Source organism: Sceloporus occidentalis, unplaced genomic scaffold (genome assembly GCF_023333645.1).
Source record: "Sceloporus occidentalis isolate IW3139 unplaced genomic scaffold, rSceOcc1.0.p SCAF_1, whole genome shotgun sequence".
In the NCBI taxonomy this organism is placed as follows: Eukaryota; Metazoa; Chordata; class Lepidosauria; order Squamata; family Phrynosomatidae; genus Sceloporus; species Sceloporus occidentalis.
The window spans coordinates 154,978,833-155,001,182 of NW_028316981.1; the positions used below are offsets into that span (position 1 = coordinate 154,978,833).

At 38.2% G+C, this 22,350-nt stretch overlaps 1 protein-coding gene across 2 annotated transcripts in view; it reads left to right on the top strand.

Moving 5' to 3' along the window:
* Window positions 1–22,116, top strand: part of MMD (monocyte to macrophage differentiation associated) — a 90,311-nt gene extending 68,195 nt beyond the window's left edge. For both annotated transcript variants that reach the window (XM_089478342.1, XM_089478351.1), the window contains exons 2-7: window positions 2,968–3,049; window positions 8,084–8,244; window positions 10,049–10,123; window positions 13,633–13,734; window positions 16,397–16,466; window positions 19,171–22,116. In XM_089478342.1, the coding sequence (XP_089334468.1) occupies window positions 2,968–3,049; window positions 8,084–8,244; window positions 10,049–10,123; window positions 13,633–13,734; window positions 16,397–16,466; window positions 19,171–19,371 (691 nt within the window). In that variant the 3' untranslated portion in view covers window positions 19,372–22,116. The remainder of the gene's footprint in view (window positions 1–2,967; window positions 3,050–8,083; window positions 8,245–10,048; window positions 10,124–13,632; window positions 13,735–16,396; window positions 16,467–19,170) is intronic.
* Window positions 22,117–22,350: the final 234 nt, after the last annotated feature.

The following is a 22,350-nucleotide window of genomic DNA, read 5'->3' on the forward strand; positions in this document are numbered from 1 at the left end:
TTGGAGTATAAATTACTGCTGTGTAAGATATGGGGCTGCATCCAGATTAGTGGAGTTCTGCCATGGCTTCAGGAATGGGACATGGAGGTGGTTTTGCTTCGGTCTCCCATGCCTTTTGCAAAAGCCCTCCAGATTAGTATGAGAGAGGAAAGGAAAATCTAGAGAGATCACCTCTTTGCACCTTTCCTCCATCAGAGAGTCACCTTCAAACCCTGTAACTCCACTGAACTTTGGGAGACTGGAAGGAAATGCATATCTCCAGAACCTCGTTCTGTATTTCAGGTTCTGATACAAACTGATCCCTTACTCTTGTTTTTGTGGGGGCTCTGTACTGAAACACATTAGTATGGCATCTTTCATGAAGACTGTGAACCTAAACATCAGTGTGAATGTTCATTTTGAGTACAAACTACAAGTTGATCCCACAACTATTTTCAACGAGAAGAGAGGTTTTCAAAGAGACCAAAGAACCACATAATATATTGTGCATTAAGAGCCTTGTAGATAGAGATATTGGAATCCAGTGTGTACATTAAGGACACAATTACACAATTCATGTTCAGAAATCAGCTCACTCCCTGCCCCAGTTTTCAAAAGGGCCAGGAGCAAGTAAGGTCTCTCAAACACTGTGCTTTACTGCTATTACTGTGACGTAATCTTGCTGGACTGCTCTAAAATCACAAATTTGTGGATCACAATTTGATATGCACGAAATGCATTTAAATCTTACAAATACAAATGTCTCATACAAAGAGACAGCACATTTATTCTCACAGCATCTTGACAAATATGTCGTGCCACTTTTTAAAGAGGCTGTTTGTTGGCAGAAGTGATAAAAGTAGCCTAGTCACTGTGGTATCATAGTTGGTGAGCATAATTTGTTAATCCTAACATTTGAGCTGCTGGTTTTGTAGCATCCCATTGAAGGAAATTAATCCTTTACATCATCTTTTCTCAACTTTGTACACTGCAGATGTGCTGCAATACAACTCGCATCATCCCCAGGCTCCATGGCCATAGTAGCTGGGGATTATGGAAGTTATTGTCCAGCTTTTTAATAGTATACTGAGTTAGGAAAGGCTATTGTACATTGTATTTTCAAACTTTTTTTCACGCTTGTAATATTTAACTCAGTAAGTGACTGTGCTCCCAAACAACTGACTGCTTCCTATATGTTTGGGTAGCATCTGTACATGCAAATCTGCAAGAAAATATGCTTCACTGTTAATGAAGCCCCCCACTAACATATGGTCCATTGCTATCCTGCAAACAAAGGATTGACGGTTATAGATTAGGAGCTTGTCTAGGTGGCATGATAAAGTACCAAGAAAACAAATCAACAAAGAAAACTAATTTATCTCACACTATGATGGGAATCCTTCTGTACCTTTCTTCTCAGCCCCACTGTGGAAATTAAAACCAATGTATGTACAGTACTAGTGTGGATGTTCATGTTGTTCCCTTGCCTCTGTTCTCTTTCTCCATTAAAAGCTAGGATATGAGGAAAGAGCTGTCATTCATTCTGTGGTTCTCTGTAAACCACATAAATCATTGGTGCTATATGAATGAATAAAAAGCTGATTTCAGACTTCTGAAGTCTGAGGTTTAGAATTACTACTTTACATAAAATTAGTATTTACACATTTATGGATGGGGAGTGGGGGTGTTCTGATTGTGGTCTTTGTTCCATCATACCATTGCCTTTTATACTGTAGAAATGAAAGAAAGGGGGAAATTGTGCTTTCGGATGGTAAAATTCACCTCCATCCCACCACACACACACACACACACACACACACACACACACACACATTTTGATATTGGAGGTGAAATAGTCACATCGACGACTAAAAAAATTTACTTTAAGACCCGTGCTTGAAGGTCTATGCTGATAAAATGTTACCTTTAGAATTCTAAGTGTCTTCTAGTGTTTCCTTTAGACGTTTCAACCAGAACTGGGAACCGTTCAGTCCTCCAGTTGCTGGTCTGCAACTCCCAGTAGTCCTAGCCAATATAGCTGGTGAAGAATGCTAAGAGTTGCAGTTCAACATTTGGAGCACCACATACGTTCTCACTCATTCTAATATAAGTGCAGGATCATGTTACCCATTTCTTATATCAATACACTTTTCAAAGTAAATATGTTTTGTTGCTGTGAACTGTCACTTATGGTGACTGTATGAATGAGAGGCCTCCAAGTCCCCCTGTCATCAGCAGTACTTCTCAGGTCTTGCAAAGTCAGGGCTGTGGATACCTTGATTTATTCCATCTAACTGTGACACAGAGAATGCACTCTCTCTTTCCCTGCTGCTTTCTACCTTGCCAAATATGACTTTTCTAGTGAGATACATCTTCTCATGAAGTGGCCAAAATATGACAATCTCAGCTTACAAAGATATCTTGTAGCACTCTTGACAGCAGAAAGAAAGAAGCTGGTGGCCTGATCTTTCATAGACTTGAGCCTACTTCCTCAGATGCACAGGGGCCTGAGGAACTATGAAAGCTCATGCTACCAGCTTCTTTCTTTCAGTTAGTCTCATAGGTGCTGCAAGTTCCCTTTGCATACTGATTTTCTGTATTAACACAGCTAGATCTTTATAGTCTCAGCTTAGTGATCTTTGTTTCTAGGGGGAGTCCAGGCTTGATTTGCTCTAAGACCCATATATTAGTCTTACTGTCTTTTTGACAATCCACAGTATCCACAGAACTCTCCTCCACTGCCACATTTCAAATGAGATTTTTTTTTCTTTTTTCCTTTTCCCCCTCCTGCCCCGATTTCACAAGAAATCAGAAATACAATGGCATGCACAATCTTGACTTTGGTATTTAATAATATTGTAATTGTGCATTCCCAGTAATAGAATATGGGAACATTATATTCATTTTTAGGCCAAATAAGTGTATTCTAATACATAATATGTCAGCCTCCACATTTTCATCCATTATCTATCTTGTTTATCTCAACAGATTCATGAACCATCCAGCTCCGGCAAACAGTCGTTACAAGCCCACTTGCTATGAGCATGCTGCTAACTGTTACACTCATGCGGTAAGTAAACTGACTTACTGACAGCACAATCCACATGACATCCAAATCATTATAATTCCCATCTGCATAAATCTGTGTTTTAAATCACCGCTGATCACAAGCTAGTGAGGGAGTGTCATTCATGTGGATTAAGCTGCTGACATAAATCCATGTTCTGGGAATACAACTGTTCCGCTGGATTTTATTTCTTTATAGAGTCTTCATTTTGACCCATATTTAGAACTTAAAAGTTCTCTAAAGCCTTGTGAAAGTAGGTTTCCCAATAAACTTATGATTGCTAAAATATCATTCTGTCTCTTTCAAAGATCTACAGAGACTTATTGCCAAAATGTTTTAAAAGCTCGTTTTGAATGAGGGGACAGAAATCTTTCATACTGAAGCATAGCATCTGTATTAAACCAACCCTAGCAAATATGGCTACGAAACCTATTGTCCTATGAAAACATTTCCTGGTCTACTGTTTTTGCTTACTTTCTGTAAACAGAAAAACAACTAGCTTCCCTATCTTCAACGCTTTCACATTAACAGTTATAGCACTGTAATTCTACAGTGGCAGCCTCCTGTGGAATCCTGGGATTGGTAGTTTGATCAGAAGCACCAAACTCTCTGGCAGACAGTTTAAAATCACACTCCCCAAACTGCAGATCCCAGGATTCCATAGGATGTTACTGTGGCAGTTGAAGTGTAATCAAAATGCTATCCCTGTGTACTGTGAAAGGGCCCCTGTTCTGAACCGGAGTATTTATTGTCTAGACTTTGAAAATTTGCTTAGGTATGCTTATTTGCAAAGGATCCATCCTTGCTAAACAAAGTTCATCTTTGGAATTAGGTTACTGGTTACATATAATTCAAAATACCAGAGATCTTGGCCTAAGTTTGCCATTGCTTTATTTAAATATTCAAGTTCGTGTTGTTTTTATGATAGAGGTACTGGTGATATTATCACTACAGAGAGCTCATTGTTTAAGTGTTTCTGTTTCTGCTTCGTGGTTGGAGTGTTTTGTATATATGTTGAACACTGAGATATTAATTTTTGGGGAGCTTATTCTGAAGCTTAAATGTTCAAACATAATACCTGTGGAGGTTATTCTCCACAGTTTGTCTCTGGTGAGCCATGAACATCAACAAATCCCTCCCTTCCCCTAAAAGTAGCAATATGAACAGTAAGCTGAAGAACTTTCTTGAGGGTGACCGTCATTGGAAAATAACCTATGTTCACTTCTGCAAAACATTTCACAATTATGATAAAGCTAGCAGGAAGATAGCATTTGGACAGAGTACTGTGTCTCCTTCTTTCCATGTTTTGAGGAAAGTGAAGTGTGTGCATCTCCCTGACCCCAATCTATGACCTGCCACTGTGTGCTATTTTTATCACTGAAGGGCTGTTTATTCCTGCTTCAGTACATTCTGATTTCATGTGTGTTTCCATTTATATTTTTCTCACTAAACACATATTTCAGTTTGCATATTTTTGGAATTACTTTTAATATATTTATGTTGCCTGCATAACTAATTTGCATACTATAAAAGATGTTGCTAACTATTTACAAGTCAGATGTGCTAAATCACGGTCTAATCTGAGCTGCAGAATTAATGCAGTTTAACACCACTTTAGCTGCCTCAGTCCTGTGATTTGTAGCTTTTGAGATATCTAGCCTTCTCTGCTACAAGCTACAAACCCTAGGATTCCATAGCATTGAGCCATGGCAGTTAAAGTGGTGTCAAACTGTATTATTTCTGCAGTGCAGGTTAGACCGCATTCTCAAGTAATTTGATTTTTTCCCCTACGATCTAAACAACTCACATCACTAAGCTAGATCAAAGATCAAAAAATGGTTTAGAAAAACAGCTGATCTGGCAGGAATGAGATATGTAGTTGATGGGATACCTATCAGGGACACCTGGGTGACCCAACTTCACTTATGTGGTATTGTTAAAAAGGGTGTTCTTGATCAGTGTTCAAGGGGATATTGAGACAATTGAGGAGAAGCCATTTTGCTCAGAAGATCATAAGCACATTTGCTTCTAATCACATTATCATCAATTGGGCTTTAATCAAAGCAAAGATGGAATATGGTGAATTGATTGGTTGTAAGATTAGCTGTTACAAGTCAAAATCACGTCCTTGAATTGCACATAAGCCCATCCATACACTAACATAATGTGCTCCCGGAGTAGATTCCCATTGGGACTGTTCTGAATGAACTGAACCTTTTAGATGACCACTCAAGAGAAATCTCTCAATTCTCTCAGACTAATATATACCAGCTTTTAAAAAAAAAAGTTGCAGGGTATTAAAGGATGAGCAGCTTTGCCTGACTAATGGATTGATTTTCTGATATAATGCTGATGAACAACAGCATCTACAGTGTTTGTATACTGGAACTAAAAAGAGAAAATACATATTTGAGCAAATGTAATATGTGCTGATCAGCTTATGGTTCATAGTCGCCCATTTACCTTGTGCATATGCTGTATTTGAGGTCTTCACCAGCTTTAGAGTGTTTCCTAAATTTTACACAGATGATGTTGAACAGCCTGACTAGGCATCAGGTTAGAGGATCATACAGCATACATTTCTTAAGCAGTGCTTTACTTTTTAGCTTAAAAGCAAGGTGTTTGCAGAGTAGCTTATAATGGCTGGCATCCTTTTGGTTGATCCTAACTAGAGTACACTCATACAATCAAGTGTTGAATGGTAAGTGAATCCTATTGATTCAGTGGGTCTATTCTACTCTGGTTTAACAACAGGATTTAAGCCAATAGTAGTTAATGCTTTTTAGACCCCTGAAACTGTTTTGCAAAAATTATTTTTCTGTAATGCTTACAATAGAGCTTTAGGGGAAGTTATTTTTATTAGTAATATTAGTATTTGTATTATTACTTTCCATTTTGTAAGCTGGAATGATGCTGAAGATCAACAAGAATGCCATGTGCAACACAATGGAGTGATTTAAAATGAGAAAGTTATACCTTTCTCAGGTTCAAGTTGCCTGTTGTTGCTGCTGCTGTTCTTATTTCATACTCTGCCTTTCTCTCAAAATTGGGATTCAAGGTGGCTTACAAATCAAAATTATTTCTATATAATTAAAACATACAAGAAATCATCGTTAAAACAGGATTAAACTATTAACCATATTAAAATGATTCAATATACATGTTAAAAATAAAAAATAAAACTATTATTATTATTATTATTATTATTATCTTACCTGCCTCTCCCCATGGATCAAGGCAGGAAACAACAATTAACAGACATACCACATCAGTTAAAATACACATCAGTTTAAAGGGACAAATAAGATGTACACATATTAAAACAATCCACATTTAAAATCCATCATTTAAAATTCACAATTTAACAGTCATCTGGATAAGCCTGACAGAAGAGACTGTTAGTTTCCAGATACAGCAGCAGCAACAACAGGCAACTTGAACCTGAGAAAGGTATAACTTTCTCATTTTAAATCACTCTATTGTGTTGCACATGACATTCTTGTTGATCTTCAGCATCATTCCAGCTTACAAATGCTCTTTTAAATTAAGACAGTGTATTCAGTTGTTGAATCTATTCCGGCAGGTCATTCCACAGTCTAGGGACGGCTGAAGAAAAGGTCCTCTGGCTGACAGTTGCCAATCTAGTCCTGGCTGACTGGAGTAAATGTCCACCAGAGAAGGCAGTCCAGTAGGTAACCTGGACCCAAACTAAGTAGGGCTTTAAAGATAAGGACCAACACATTGTACCTTATCTGGAAACTAACTGGCAGCCAGTGGAGTGATTTTAATACTGATGTAATACTGGATGTCCCATTAATCATTCTGGGAGCTGTGTTTTGAACTAGCTGAAGTTTCCAAACTAGGTACAGAGGTAGCCCAATGTACAGCACATTGCAGAGGTCCAGCCTTGGGGTTTCCAAAACAATGCAACATCCTCTCCTGATTGCCTCCTAAAACAGATTCCTAGCTGTGATCACTGTTCTGTCCCAACAGAGCACTTCTGTTACAGTCTGTTGCCTTAGGTGTTTAATAAGTGTGTTCTACATCGATCTGTTATCTGTTAGGCCTGATTCCTTGTATCTGTGTCTGATAGGTTGCCCCTCGCAGATCTTGTTCTAAGTTTTAATTGTCTTTCTGCTGTCTTAAGAGCCTAGTCCAATCGCTTTTTTGCCTCATCCTTCCATTTTTATGTCCCTTTTTAGTTACTGTTAATTTAGTTCCACAATAAATTTCAGTAGTTATTTATCTCAGTGGTTGGATGTGAGTTAATTGTCTGTTTATACAGCTAAACACAACATATGTTGAGTCCAGAACAGCCACATAATTAGCTCTTTCCTAATTTTAAAATAAACTAAGGTTTAGCAGATTTCTCTTGTGAATTTATGAAGAGGTTTAGTAGATTTCTCTAATGAATATATAAAAATTCCAGCCTACATCTACAACAACCTGTCCAGTTGTCTCAACTGCCTTTAACATGAAACACTGGGGAATAGTAAGCAAGAATCCCAATTCCATTATAAAAATCACTCCTATAAAATTCTTATACTGAAGGGCACTGACTTTTCTTTTTAAAAGTGTGTGTTTGTGTTTTACCTCACTGTGTTTGAATTTTTTGGCATTAGCTCCTCTCTAAGCACATTCTACAGTTCCTGTTTTCACAATGAGCTTAGCAAAGTGTTGTTTTCAGCATATTTTAATTCCAAATACAGTAGACTCTCTGACAGTTTGGCACTGCTTTTCCTTTTTTGGGGTGACACAGCAATTCTGTAACCTTCAGTGAAAGAAAATTCTTAAAAGTTTTACTTATCAAGGTAGCAGAAGTGTCTCCTTCCCTTGGCAAAGATGAGAGACAACAGTGCCTTTCATCTGTAACTTTTCATGCTACAAAAGCCCACATCTTTTCATTTACTCCTTTTGAGAGAAAGACTAGAGAGAGGCAGGGATTGATCTAATGTACATGTAGGGAGCAGAATGCTAAAGAAGCAGAAAATGTGGCATGGGAGAATGGTGAATAACACATTCTGGTGATTTCCCTAGTTTCTCATTGTTCCAGCCATTGTGGGAAGCACCCTGCTCCATCGACTCTCTGATGATCAGTGGGAAAAGATAACAGCATGGATGTATGGAATTGGTCTGTGTGCGCTCTTCATCGTTTCCACAGTGTTTCATATAATTTCCTGGAAAAAGAGTCATTTAAGGTAAAAACTAAATAATGAGTTGTTCTTCCTTTGTTTTGTACTACATGTTGCATGCTGTGAAAGGCAGGCTGCAAGTCCCTTTACACTTTTTATTTTATTATTTCTGTTTCTTGCCAGTGGTGGAGAAACCACCCTCATTGCATGCTTTCTCCCAAAATGGGATTCATGGCCATGGCCATATCCTACAGAATCTTGGGATTTGTAGTTTGGTGAGATTCCAGCACCCTCTGACTTCTCGGCCTTTTGGCTAAGATCAAGTGTAGGACTTCAGAGGTTTTTTGAACATAGAGACTGAACAGCCCAATCAATCATACATTTCCTAATTAAACTGCTTAAAGAATGGATATTGGGTATGGCTCAGGGCAAATGAAAAACTCATGACTGCAAATGCCTATGAATGCATTCTAGTTGTCAGTGTAAGCAAGTCTGCAACTGACCTAGGATTCAATTACTGACAAGATACTGCTGATGATGTTTTGAGCTCTAGCAGTTTTTTCTTCCAATGACTCTGGGAATTATCACACGGGGGTAAGAAACATGAGAGAAACGCTATGCCCCCATCATGTTTGCATGATCACAGAAAGATTTTTACATGATATCGTGCACATAGCATACTTGTCACGTCATGGAAACATCGTGCTAATGTAACTTCTCATTAATGACAAAAAAAGTTAATGGCTTGCCAGTAGCAGTTCATTAGTGCTGTCACAAATGTGAGAAAGGCAATCACGTTTCAGTAGCACTATTGAGAATCCATCATTAAACCACCTAGAAATAAATTGAATCCCCCAGTCACCCGGTGTGCCGTTTGGCAGAATCATTTCCTGTTTCACACTTGCGAGTCACAGGAGAGATCCTTATCGGTGAGAGATGACCCATTTTTTTCACTCTGATCACAACCCCATCTGCCATTGTGCCAAATGTAAAAGCACTATTTTACTGCTCATGAATCATTAATGCCCTGATATTTTGAGATATGTGAAAGTAAGTGTTTCAATACCGCCATTGTATCGTTCTTGCTATACAACGTTAGAATAGTGCTAATAAAGTGTAAATGGCGCTCGTGTGATAATCTCCTCTGACAAAGTAAGGTTATTTTTGTAAACTAGTGTAATAGCACCACAATAAACAATGATAATTTAGTACTAGGACCACAGGATCAGAGAGCAATGTGATGCATTTTCATCCCCTGCCTTCCACATTCGTATGTACATATGCATAAAGTTTTTTTCTCCTTTAATGTTCCAAATCCCTGAGCTAAATTGCAAAAATATTTTCTGTAGATTATGTTTTAAATCTTTCCCTCCAGACCGAAATTATATCCTGCTTAAGAGACTGAATACTCAAAGGACTAGACACGTTCTACTTCTAAATTGTTTAAGGGTAGTCTTTTTGAAGAAATAATGTTTCTGTCTTTAAAATTTATTTTACTGAGTCTTCACACCACACTTCAGCCATCAAATATTCCCATAATAATGTATTTATAAAATAACAGATTTACAATTTATAAGACCCAATACAAATGAAAAACAGGTGGGAAGAAGAAAAAAGCAAGTAGTTTTGAGTTACCAAGTTCTTACAAGGGTTGATTCAGGTTTGGTAGTATGAAGCAAGCTCCTAGCAGCTGCTCCTTTTCTTGTTGAAATACAGTTGATCTCCATCTTTCCATTATAGTCTTTATGGACAAGAGATGATGTAGCATGACAAGAATGCTAGACTAGTAGCATTTAGATCTCAGGTTGTAAGGCCATAATGTCTCTCTTTTCCTTAGTGAACTCTTCCCTTTTTTGCCTTTTTCATTTAGGACAATGGAGCACTGTTTCCATATGTGTGACAGAATGATGATCTATATCTTCATTGCAGCATCATATGCACCATGGTAAGGATTAAAATATATACTTTCTGATAGTTAAAATTGCAATGGCATGTAATCTTCGCAGTTTAATGAACTAGTGACTAATTGTTCAAGGCCTAATCTATAGTTAGAAGAAATCATTTTTTTCCATTTAATAAAACAAGTCTTTTCTCTGTCTTTGTGTGATTCTGTTTACATATCATTAAAAAAAACTTAAGTGCATACACCTTGCCTTTCATAGACTTTGTGCTTCCTTTGTGTTCTCCCCAAAAACCAGTACAGGTATTCCTCAGTTAATGAAGTAGATGTGTTCCTGGACTTTACTTCTTTAACAGCAGCTTTGGTACCAAAGGCTGAAATAATATGGAAAGAACATAGATAGAATAGTGTGCTATGTGTGCTATGGAACCACATAATAAAAGTTTCAGTACATCATACACATGTAAAATGAAACAACCAGGCCAGGCAAACTTCATATATGTCACGGAATCAAAAGAGACCATGAGGGCCAGCTAGTCCAATCCGCGGGATTAAACAAAAAGACTTTGAATCTTCTAGACACCATTAGAAAACATCTTCCAAAATGCATCTCAAGGGACTTTCTTTCTTTCTTTCATCAGCCTTCACTTTTCTTATGATTTCCATTTTGTGGCAAAACATATAGGCCTATGCTTTTTCAACAGGCCAGAATAGCTGGTGTGGCAGGCTAATCTGCTTTCCCCTTTTCTTTCTGTTTTGTTCTTCACACATGCTCAGTAAGTGACTCTGGAGACAGCTGCTTACCTTCCCTGTTGGACGTAAGCACACATAGCTACAGTAGGCTCACCTAGAGCAGAACCCTATTCTTTCCTAGGTTGAGCTTTATTGCATTGTTTATTCCATCCACACTGCTGCAGCTTCCTTCACCATCCTCCCAATGCCAATGTTGAAAAAATAAACTTCCAGCTAGCTAGACAAAAGACAAGAAAGGAAGCTGTGCTCCTGTAAAAAGACTTTGTAAGAAGGAACTTCTTTGTCAGAGGTGTTGTTAACTGAGTTGTGCCTATAATCTTTATTGAACTGATAGTTTGGATTTTTTATTTTAAAAATGTTTATGGTTTATGGTGCAATTGGTGCATTTCAATTAAGTTTTTAAAACCAAGCCCCCAACCAGGGGTGACTTGTTGGCTTTCTCCTTGTTTTCCTGCCACTAGATTTTTTTTATCCTCAGGCGAGATTGCTTTTTTTATGTTCAGGCAAGGGACTAGTTGCTGAGAAAGAAAACAGATGTTACATTTTTCTTAATTTCTTCTAAATTATGCTTTAAATTTAATTATCTTTTAATATTTGATCTTTTTTGATGTTCAAATTATATCTTTTATTCAATATTACATTAACATGCTTGATTCCCATTTTGGGGAGCATGGTAGGATGTCAGTTAATAAGTTGTAAACTACTTCAAGCAAGGAAATACATAAAATTAAATAAAAATATGTGCTGGAAAGAGCTTTATTTTTTAAAGCATTTGTTATATCAAATGTAAAAAATAAAATTAGGCCTAAGGAGCCTTCTCTTTGCACACACTTTAATATTGTAACTTTACTGAATTAATTTCTCTTTGACAAACTGTGGGGTAGAGCATATGGAGCAAAAGAGGAGGCCAGAGGCTGCCCCAATTGCTCCCCATTTGGTGCAGGACTATGGTGATTAGATGCTACAGTCCTGAGGCCAGCCACCACTGCACTCCACAATGCTCCTTTTGTGCTCCTTTTGCTACTGGTTTTGGGCCACTTTAGGCGGCTGTGGCATCACCTTGGCCTGATCCTGGGGTGTGTGTCATCTGAACACCATACCTCCAGATTTGGCCCATCTATTTCGGGCCTGTGTCTGTGTCTTAAACCTAATGTACAATAACTGAATAGCAGAAAAATAAATATTTTCCATCAGTGGCCTAAATTCTATTGTGACTATGGTCTCTGACTGTCCCTTATTATAAGGGATGTGCCTCCTTTGAGAGCCCAAAACCTTGGCTGCATTACAATACAGAAATAATGCAGTTTAATTCTGCTTTTACTGCCATGGCTCCATACTTTGGAATTCTGGGATCTGCAGTTTTGTGAGCCTTCCTTCTCAGAGAACTCTGGGGCCACAACAAACTACAGATGCCAGGATTTCATAGGATGGAGCCATGACAATTAAAGTGTCAAACTGCATCAGTTCTGCAGTGTGGCAGTAATTGGCCCATGGCAACCACATGCATGTTATGGGGATGCTCAGATTTTAACTTTTTAATTCCTGCCTGCAAATCTGTAGAATTCTACAGAATCCTAGAGTTGAGAGAATCCCCAAATTTCCCATATCCAACCATCTGCCCATTTAAGGAATCCACAGCTACAGTATAGTTCATTTTGTGTTGTATTCTGCCACTCCAACTCAAACAGACTATTAGAGAGCTTGGAAAGTTGCAGAAAAAGTAAATGAAATGTATTCAAGAGCTGAAATGTTTTCTTTATAATGAGAAGTATTTCAGGCTTCTGTAGTTATCTGGGTAAGCCCTTTATTTCAAGGTTGATTTTTACTCCGAGTGTGGATTTGAGTAGAACTGTTGTTGGAGCTTAGTAGCTGTTTTTTCAGGGTATTTTAAGGTCATATGCTTTTGCTTGAAAAGGGTTTTTCAGTATTATACTCCACAAATGGGAGTGATGAGAAAAACAGTTTATCTGTAAATCTTACCAAATCTGTGATGCAGATTATTCTGAATTTTAATCATAGCTGTCAAGCATTTTTGATATCATTAAAACAGATTCACCTTTAATCCATATTAAATCTGGATTTTCATAAAGACCAGTTTGTGTATCATAATTCATGTTGATGACAATATAGAAAATATGTTAACTTTACAGAGAAATGCATGACTGTAGTAACTTTTACTTGCTATTTAGACAGAATACACCATTTTAATAGCTACTTCCTGGTTGTCAACAGAGTAAATAATGTATTTCAACTATTCCTTATTTCTATTTTGAAAACTTAGTAGCCTTAATTGTGACTTCTGTGTAGAGTACAGCGCGCCCGCGCCATACGCGGCCTTGAGCATACGCGCTCAAGCCACGGGGCGGAAGGGGCAGCGCGTCCCATTCAGTTGAATGGGTGCGCACGCCCGTTGCGCCCCGCGCACTCCCGCGCCACCGCACCGCCGTGCACGAGCCCCATTGTTTCCAATGGGGCTCGAGCATAGGCGGAATTCGCCTTACGCAGCAGGATCCAGAACGGATCCCCCGCGTAAGGCGAGGACGGACTGTACATCCATTGAATCAGTGGGATTTACCAATTTGCCATTGAACAATTGATTGAATGGGTCTACTCTATTTGGGATTAACAAACAGGACTCCAGCCAGGGTGTCTCTCAATTTGTCTTTTTTTTTCTCCTTTGAGAAATTTTAATCTTTTTTTTATATCTGCAAATAGAATTCAAAAGGTTATTGACATCCACCCATTGCTTCAAAAGTCATCTTAATGTTTGTTTGTTTGTTTGTTTGTTTGTTTGTTTTCAGGTTAAATCTTCGTGAGCTTGGACCTTTGGCATCCCATATGCGATGGTTTATCTGGCTCATGGCTGCTGGAGGAGCCACTTATGTATTCCTCTACCATGAAAAGTAAGAAACATGATGATTTGAATGGATACCTTCCAGCACTATAATGCCTGTCTGTAGAAACAGATTCTGTACTGATGTTAACATTAACCATGGCTTAGGAACTAGGAAAAAAGTGTCTGCTGATAGATCAGAACAGGTATGAGCAATGTGTGATGCTCCAAGTGTTGTTGGACTACAGATCTCATTAACCCTCACCAACTCTCAGGATGATGTGTTGTAGGTTAGCAATATTATGGGGGGATATTTAGACCATGGTGGTGGTGGTTGCATGTCTTCAAGTCATTTCCAACTTGTGGCAACCCTAGGATAGTCCTATCCTATGGGAGGGAGTGGGGGGAGGGAGATGTGCCATTGCTTTTCTCTTGAGGCTGAGAGAGTGTAACTTGCCCAGTATCACCCAGTGGGTTTCCATAGCCAAGCAGCAATTTGAACCCTGGTCTCTTAGAGCTCTAGTCCAATACTCACCCCACTGTGCCACACTAACTCTCTTTAGCCAAGGTTCCTAAATGAAATTTATAGGAGCATGAGAAGCAGGTTTATACTGACTCAGATTATTGGTACAGTTAGCCTAATGTTGTTAAACTCTGGCAGCAGCTCCTCAAGTTTTCAGGTAAGATTATTTCTGAATCCTCCCTGGAGATCTCTAGTATTCCTTTGTGGTCTTCCATCATGGCTCTAACCAGGGCTTATCTGGGCTTTGCCCCAACTCCGCCCACAGGCCAGCCTTTTTGACAGGTCTGTATAGGGCCTTAGTTTCTGAACTCAAATGAGGTCATGTGTGTTTTAGGTGATATCATGGTACAAATTCTCTAATTTTCTTAACCAGGTAAGGAAAAAACTAGATTTAGCAATGGATAGGTATAAGGCCAAGGAAGAGAGTGAGGCAGGGGACAGAATGAGATCCAGGCTCTATGTAGACCATATCTCTCTGCATGAACCTGCCTGATATTTAACATCCCCAGGGAAGGGATTTTTCTCAGTCCCACTATCCTCACACATATGTTGGTGAGGACATAAGAGACTCGAGAGGCCCTTCTCAGTGGCTGTCCCAAAATTATAAAATCCCCTTCTGTGGGAGACTACAGTGGCCCTCCTTTTGCTTTCTTTCAGCAGTTAAGTGGTAGTAGGGGTACTTTTACACTGCAATGGGATCTTGTAGCACCTTTGAAACTAACAAGATCCCATTGCCTATGGACTTTCCAGACTCACATAGATATATCTTTGAATACTTTTTCACTATTTTCAATTAGCGGTTTTTAATGGGATTGCTTATTTGTGTTTTAACTTTTGTAATATTGGGAGAGATCAGGCAGACCCAGCAACATCAGGGACTGCCTGAAGGAAGAGGCCCCTCCCTCCTCAACTGTCATCTCGGCCTCAGAGGGAGCCAGCAGGCAGACCAGCAACATCTTGGACTGCCTGAAGGATGAGACTTCTCCCTCCTTTAACTGTATTTTTATTGTATTAACGATTTTACTGTACACCGCTATGATCATCGCGGAATAGCGGTCTATAAATAAAACATATTATTATTATTAAATTGTTTTAGCTATATATGGTTTTAATCTATGCTGTAAGATGCCTTTTGTCCCATATTTGAAGAAATAAATCCATAAATAAATAATAAACATGAGATCACACCATTATTCTGATTATTCTGACACATAATCTGTAATTGTTACTAACAGGTAACACATTTTATTTAAGAATTTAAAAACAGCATAATTACCTAAACAGAGGGATGAAGAGATTATCCTAGTTTGTAAATGAACACTTTATGTTTATGAAATATCTTCTGTTTGACTATTTCATGTGTTTTTATATGCATTGGAAATGGGAGCAGAAATTCATGTTATTTTTTCTGGCTAAAACAATGTTTACTTTAGAACATTATCTTATTTCTGTTGAGAAACCCAGCTATTAAATTAGTCTTTTCAAACTGCCTCTCAGCATGTCATCACCAGGCACCTAACCACTGTATCGAAAGCAACTCACTTGCTTTTTTGAGCTTTCTTTGGATGAATAACTCAATCAGCATTTAAAATGAGTGGGTGAGAAGAGCCTGGATTTCTTGTCAAAGGAACAAAATTTGTAAGCGCAACAGTGAATGGAGCCAGTCTGACATATCTGCTATTTGATATTTCTCCTTTCTGCTGAAACTAATGTGCGTTTACATAAAGAAAAATCAAGCAGGAGGAAAGCAAATTTTTGAATGATTCTGCCTACTCCTTTATTTATTATCAATGTTTTCTTTCTTTTATTCTCTCCTTCTTCCCACCCCTTTCTGAGCTGGACAAAAACTACTTCTTAGTTTGTTGGCTTGCTGTTGGATAATTTTTGTGTTACTACAGACTTATTGGTTCAATGTGGAAAAAAGGTCTCCTTTTGAGTATCTGTGGGTGTTTCTCATCCTCCAGCAAATTAACAATGGAAAGTTGAAACAACTGAACCGCTTTCCATTTTTAGAGGCACAAAGCAGTGAGAACAAATAGGCCTTTAACATGTATTATAAAAACAGGATTCTAATTGTGAAGAATTAGAACAGTTTGCTCACCCAAAGTCCTGTATATAATTTAACTAACGCTATATATGTAGAGTGAGGACACTTTCCATGTATATAGCTGTAGGCTTATTGTGTATATCTGTTTTATTTATTTTATAGATACAAAATTGTGGAGCTCTTCTTCTACCTAGCAATGGGTTTTTCTCCTGCTCTAGTTGTGACCTCCATGGTGAGTAATAAAATTCATAATCTAAATCGTAAGCAGTTGGTTGACACTGAGAGTAATAATAATTATGAATTTGTTTTTTAAAATGCTTCTGTTCATTTACATACTTGGTGTTTAACACAGCACTCAGAACTTCAGGAAATTTAAGTTTCTCATCCTTTACTTATTAGTTTAGATTAATAACAACACAAATGCTCTCTACAGAAGCAGGCACCATCACAAAACACCTGCTTTTAGTTCTAAATATGTCCTCTAGATTAGTTTCCACATTAAGATCTTAATGACTGTAGATGAGTCGTCTTGGTCCAGATATGCAAACGGAGCTCATATTGTTATTCAGAACAAAGACCCTCCTGATCAGATTGGGGGGGAGGGGGGCGCAAGTCCAGCATCTTGGATGCATGTGGCTGGCCACTGATGCTTACTTGTAAGATCACAGACAGAACATGGAGTATTCCCCTGTTGTTTTCACACCTGCATCTTTCTTCCAAGGTACACAGAGACTTAAAGGCATGTAATACAAGCTATCATGGCTTCTAATTATGGATAGATCTTGCTTCCATCCATTTGAATAACGATGATTAGGGCAGGAGGCTAAAGATTTAGAGACCTCTTTCCCCTACATATACAAGTTAGTTTGAAACTGTTGACAGTGTTGTTCCACTTGTACTAATAGGCAATGGGAATATTGGGTGAATACATTCTTGACAATTCTGGCATTTTCACACCTTCCTTGAACAAAACTATATTTTGTGTGCTGATGCAGAACATATGTGTAGCCTTTCTAAACCTCAAAGTTGATTCCGGACATTTTTTTTCCACTTCTGTAAAGGGATATGAGAGGAAGGAAGAAGTGGATTTTCTCATGCTACTCTAGCAATTTTCCATCTCCAGATTTCACCCACTATTGTGGCTTATTCCTTTCTATGGTTCAGAATCCAAAAGGAAGAGAAACAGCCGTTTAGAACAGGGAAGGAATTAATTTTCTTTCTTTCTATCCCACCCAACTCCACCTCCATCTCCAATATCAACGAGCTTTCAGAAATGGTTCTTCTGGTTTCAAATGTACCATGTCTCATTTAGTCCTCATAGTGACTCAGAAAAGGTATTTGGAGACTTGAGAGTAATTCAATGGACTATGCAATAGCTGGTGTAGGAATTAGTAATGTGACTCTGAACAAAATTTGAGCTTGTTAACATTTCTGTTAAATAGAAAAATATCTTGAAGCATTCAGAAACTATTGAAAATGGACAACTGACAAGGATTTTCTAATGTGTGTAAGACAGAAACCTTTGAAAAAAGAAAATAGTTAAACAACTACAGATATCTTTTTTCTTTAAAAAAAACAGAAAGAGAAGGTATATGAAGAAAGTATTAAAATTATTTCATTCAATTAATTTTAAATATATGCTCTTAAAGAATTATTGCTTGATAGCTGTCAGGCAAAGCAATATGTACCAAAGTGGGAAGAAAGCTCTGAACTAGAGGCTGGGAGAAAATCAAGCTGTCTTTAGGAAAGGCAGAACACAATAGTTGCCTTATGCTTTTTATCTGATAGGGTTGCATTCTTGTCCCTTGGGGCAATGTTATTTTTCCTCTTGGCTTTTAAGCAGCCTATTTTTATAATGTTGACAAAATGCCCCTAGTTGGTCAGGTACTCAAAGAAAATTCAATTAATTCTGACATAGCCATTCCATTAAACTTCCATTAGAATATGGTACAGCCAGCCTTCTGGCATTTATTCCAATTTGGCCCATGAAAGAGAAGAATATAATTGAGGGAGGGGGAATGGTGCTGGAGCAGCGTCAACCTCAAAAATAGATAGCCAAAGTGATGCATAAAAGAGCATCAAAATGATGGCACATCTTCCCTGAGAGAGTAGGCTAAGCCATTTGATGCCTCCTAAGTTTAAAGGGGGAAAGAAAACAGCTAGGGGGCTTCTCCCTCCCTTGTTGGAACCAGAGGTCACTCAGTGAAATTGATTGACATTCATTCAAGGGAACACATAAGAAAGTATTTTGCACAGTATGCAGTTAACTTTGGAATGTGTTGCCATAAGATGCGGTAATGGTTACTTCATTGTTGTGTGCCTTCAAGTCGTTTCTGACTTATGGCAGCCCTAAGGTAAACTTACCATAGAGTTTTTGTGGCAGGATTTGTTCAGAGGAAGTTTGCCCTTACTATCCTCTGAGGTTGAAAGGAAGTGACACAGTGGGTTTTCGTGGCCAACCCAGGATTCAAACCCTGATCTCCGCAGTCATAGTCCAGTGCTCAAATCACTACACCATGCTGGCTCTCACACCAATGATTAGATGTTTATGAGAGAGAGAGAGATTGAGATTGAGCTTGTTTTCCAGAAATGTGTCAATTTTCAGAAATGTTTTATGTAAAGTGCTACATCTGTATTCAGAATCAGTGTTCCATCAAATGCCATGTGTTGCAATGCACACAAATAGCTGTTCATGTTCACATCCTGATTGTGAGCTTCCTAGAGTATCTCACTGGCCACCAGGAAACAGGATATTGGACTCTATGGCATTGGGTCTTAATTTGGCACAGTAAGAATGCCCCATAATAGTTTTCTAGCTAGTTCTTGCCGATGTGTACAGTCTCAATAGGAATAGTATTATCTAGTGTGATGACAGTCCTTCAGTTTGCCTCCTTTCCTCAAAAAAATAATTTGTTCATGTTTCTATTAATCCACAGAACAACACCGATGGACTACAGGAAGTTGCTTGGGGAGGTCTTATTTATTGCATGGGGGTGATCTTCTTCAAGTGTGATGGGGTCATTCCATTTGCCCATGCCATCTGGCACCTGTTTGTTGCCACAGCTGCTGCTGTTCATTATTACGCTATCTGGAAGTATCTTTACAGAAGCTCTGCAGATATCATCCGTCACTTATGATACTAAACACAGATTTGTGCGCACACATGGGCACACATGGCACACACCTACAACCTGCACTATGCCTCCGACTCAGTATTACTCATATAAAAGAAATTCTGGGGAAGAGGGGGAAAATATTGCACAGGGAAAAAAGCACTGACTTTGTTTTCTGAACACATTTACTGTGAACTTAAGTGACAAAAATGTGTCCTAGAATTACTGTTTGTATATGAAGTGCTTGACACACAGTTCTCCAAGCACATTTCCTTGAGCAGCCCTTATTGGAATAAATAGGAATCATGCAAGTAGAGTATTCTGCAATTCCTGTTCATTTCGTTGTGGCTTGTACAAAAACATTTCTCTCTTGTATTATATCCACTGTAAGACAGTGAAGGCTGCAGTCAGCATGCCTAACTTTTGATTGTGGTTGAAACCATCATGCTGCATTATCATTAATCCATTCCACATTAACAAGGAAAACAGTGTAAAAATTGGCTGGTGGCCTGATGTTTACAAACTCGTTGTGTGTGTGTTTTTCATGGATTTAATGAGTTTCATTTCTGCAACTTCAAACATAAACTTTTTAAATGATAGTTTTGAATTTTGAAAGTTAATACAATAGCAAAGACTTGGTTCCTTTTTTTAAAAAAAAAGTTGCTTTCTATCACTTTTTCACAAACTATTTAATAAAATGAAGATTGCGGATAAAGTTTTACTTTTCCCACTATCCCCTGTTGTACTGAGGTGACTTTTATATATAAACAGAACAGTTTTTTTAACAGCATTTTAAAAATACACACCACTGCTATTGTACAGCTGTACCTGCAGTGAAACTTTGCAAGAAAGAATTACATTCTGCATACTGTCTTGATGGATACTCCTCTTCCAAATGTTTCTATGAAAACTGTGGTCGATAATGGTAAATTTCAAAATTGCTTGGCTGAGCTTTAACCTGCTGTCCTTAGCAGTAAACTGAATTGCCTAATTTGGATTTCTTTAAGAATACAAGTATAGCTAGCTAACATGAATCCATCATACAGTGCCATTTCTAGAGGCAGTTACATGTGTTGATGTGAAAGTACCCCAGAAATGTTGGTTCTAATAGTTCAAGTTACGAGGAACTAATAATTGCAATTTTTAAACTATAAAGCAGTGGTAATGGTAAGGGTGTGCAAGACACTTTGGTGCTCAAATAATCCTTACAGCACAATCCTATGCATGTTTACTCAGAAATAAGTCTCATTGTATTTAGTGGGGCTTACTCCCCAGTAAGTATGTTTAGGATTGTATCCCTGCAGTGTTCAAATGACTTCTGTTAGCTGTAGCCTTGCTACTTCTATCATTTCAGAAAACATAGCCTATAACAGTTGCTGATAACCTTTGAGTATTAAACTAGGTAGTGGTTCATCATACACCCAAATGGCCTTTTTCAGGGAGGGAAGCTTAAAGAACTTGAAAGGTCTCATCAGTCTGGGACTTAAAGTAGCAAAACTGGGCTTTAGATGTGCTGCTTCTTAACATCTCGGACAATGAAATGCTGTAGCAATTTGATTGTAGAAAATGTGCATTAAATAACAAGATGTTAGACTCCTCATTATATTGAATGGTGTCCAGTTACTGTAGTGTGTCCCACTGTACTATGAATGTCTTATATTAAGATTGAATTTATCCTTTTTTTCTAACTTGCTCTTTTTCATATCAGTGTTTTAAAAACTAAAATCAAACGTTGCCTTTTTCAGAATTTATTCTGGATATTTTGCCTGTCAAAAAAGTAGACCTGTACAATATAGGTGTAGGGGGAGGTACCCCCTGCAGTTTTTAATATTCTGTAGACTTGTTATTAAGTTGTTGATATTTTAGAACTGAGTGCATTTGTATATGATGGAGGAAGGGAGAAATGCTCAGATGAGATTGAACTCCAGCTTTCACAACAGTATTAGCTGATGACTTAGACGCTTGTCCCTCATCAGACACTTTCAAAGCTATCCAGAATTCTGCAACAGTGCTACACAAGGTGATGGCCACTTGGCTTCTGGTTCCTGGCAAGTTTTCAGGAAAGAAAGAAATTTAGAAAGAGAATAGCTAATGGACATAAATATGGTGCTGGTCCCTGGCATGAAGGGGGGAATGCCAGTCTCCCACATCAGATACCCTATGAGGCATTGCTTTAGAATACACACAAGTGTGGAGATGTGGTAGCTGTACCATTTTTATTTGAATGCACAATGGTAAAGAATGCAGAGGGTCACATTAAATTCCTGCGTAAGTATTTGTAATGCCTAGGTAGACGCAATACAGATTTAACAGAATGGTGTGAAAACAACAAAACATTATAATAAGAAATAGTTACTGTGACTATCTTGGAACATCTGAATGCCTCAGTCATCTTTGTTGTCTCTCCCTTGCTCACTTTTTTTGGGGGGGCGGGGGAACCCTAATGTGTCTGTCTTCGAATATATTCTCCTTTTTTGGCGTGTTTTTGTATGCTGTTCCAGTGCAGTACTGTTAAGACCACTAAAATATATGTAAAGCTCTCTGCTCTTGTCAGAACTGTGAAACCTGCTCCAATTAATTGTGCTACTTTTACAGTGATTTCTCATGGTCTTTTAAATGTGTTTGTTTTTAAAAGTGAAAGGTGTTTGGGGTTTTGGGTTTTTTTAAAAAAAAAGCTGAACTCACCCAAAAATAATTGTAATTCAGTCTAATTCACAAAGGTATAAATGTATTAGATTAATGCAAATAAACATTTTGTGCAATTTGGAATCATGTTGGTGAATTTTCTATGGGAGTGGGCTATATGTGGTTTTTGTCTGCAAGATCTCTGGCCCCTTCAGTCCTCTGAGATGCTTTTAGTTCAGGTCCTCTGTGTCAGACTGGAGCTGGCATACACATTTTCCACTGCACAGAAATCTGGGTAGCAGGGGAAAATCAGATATGGACACCGTCACCCAAAGCATAAGTAGCATTACTTTGGAAAACATAAGCAAAGTCTTTGCT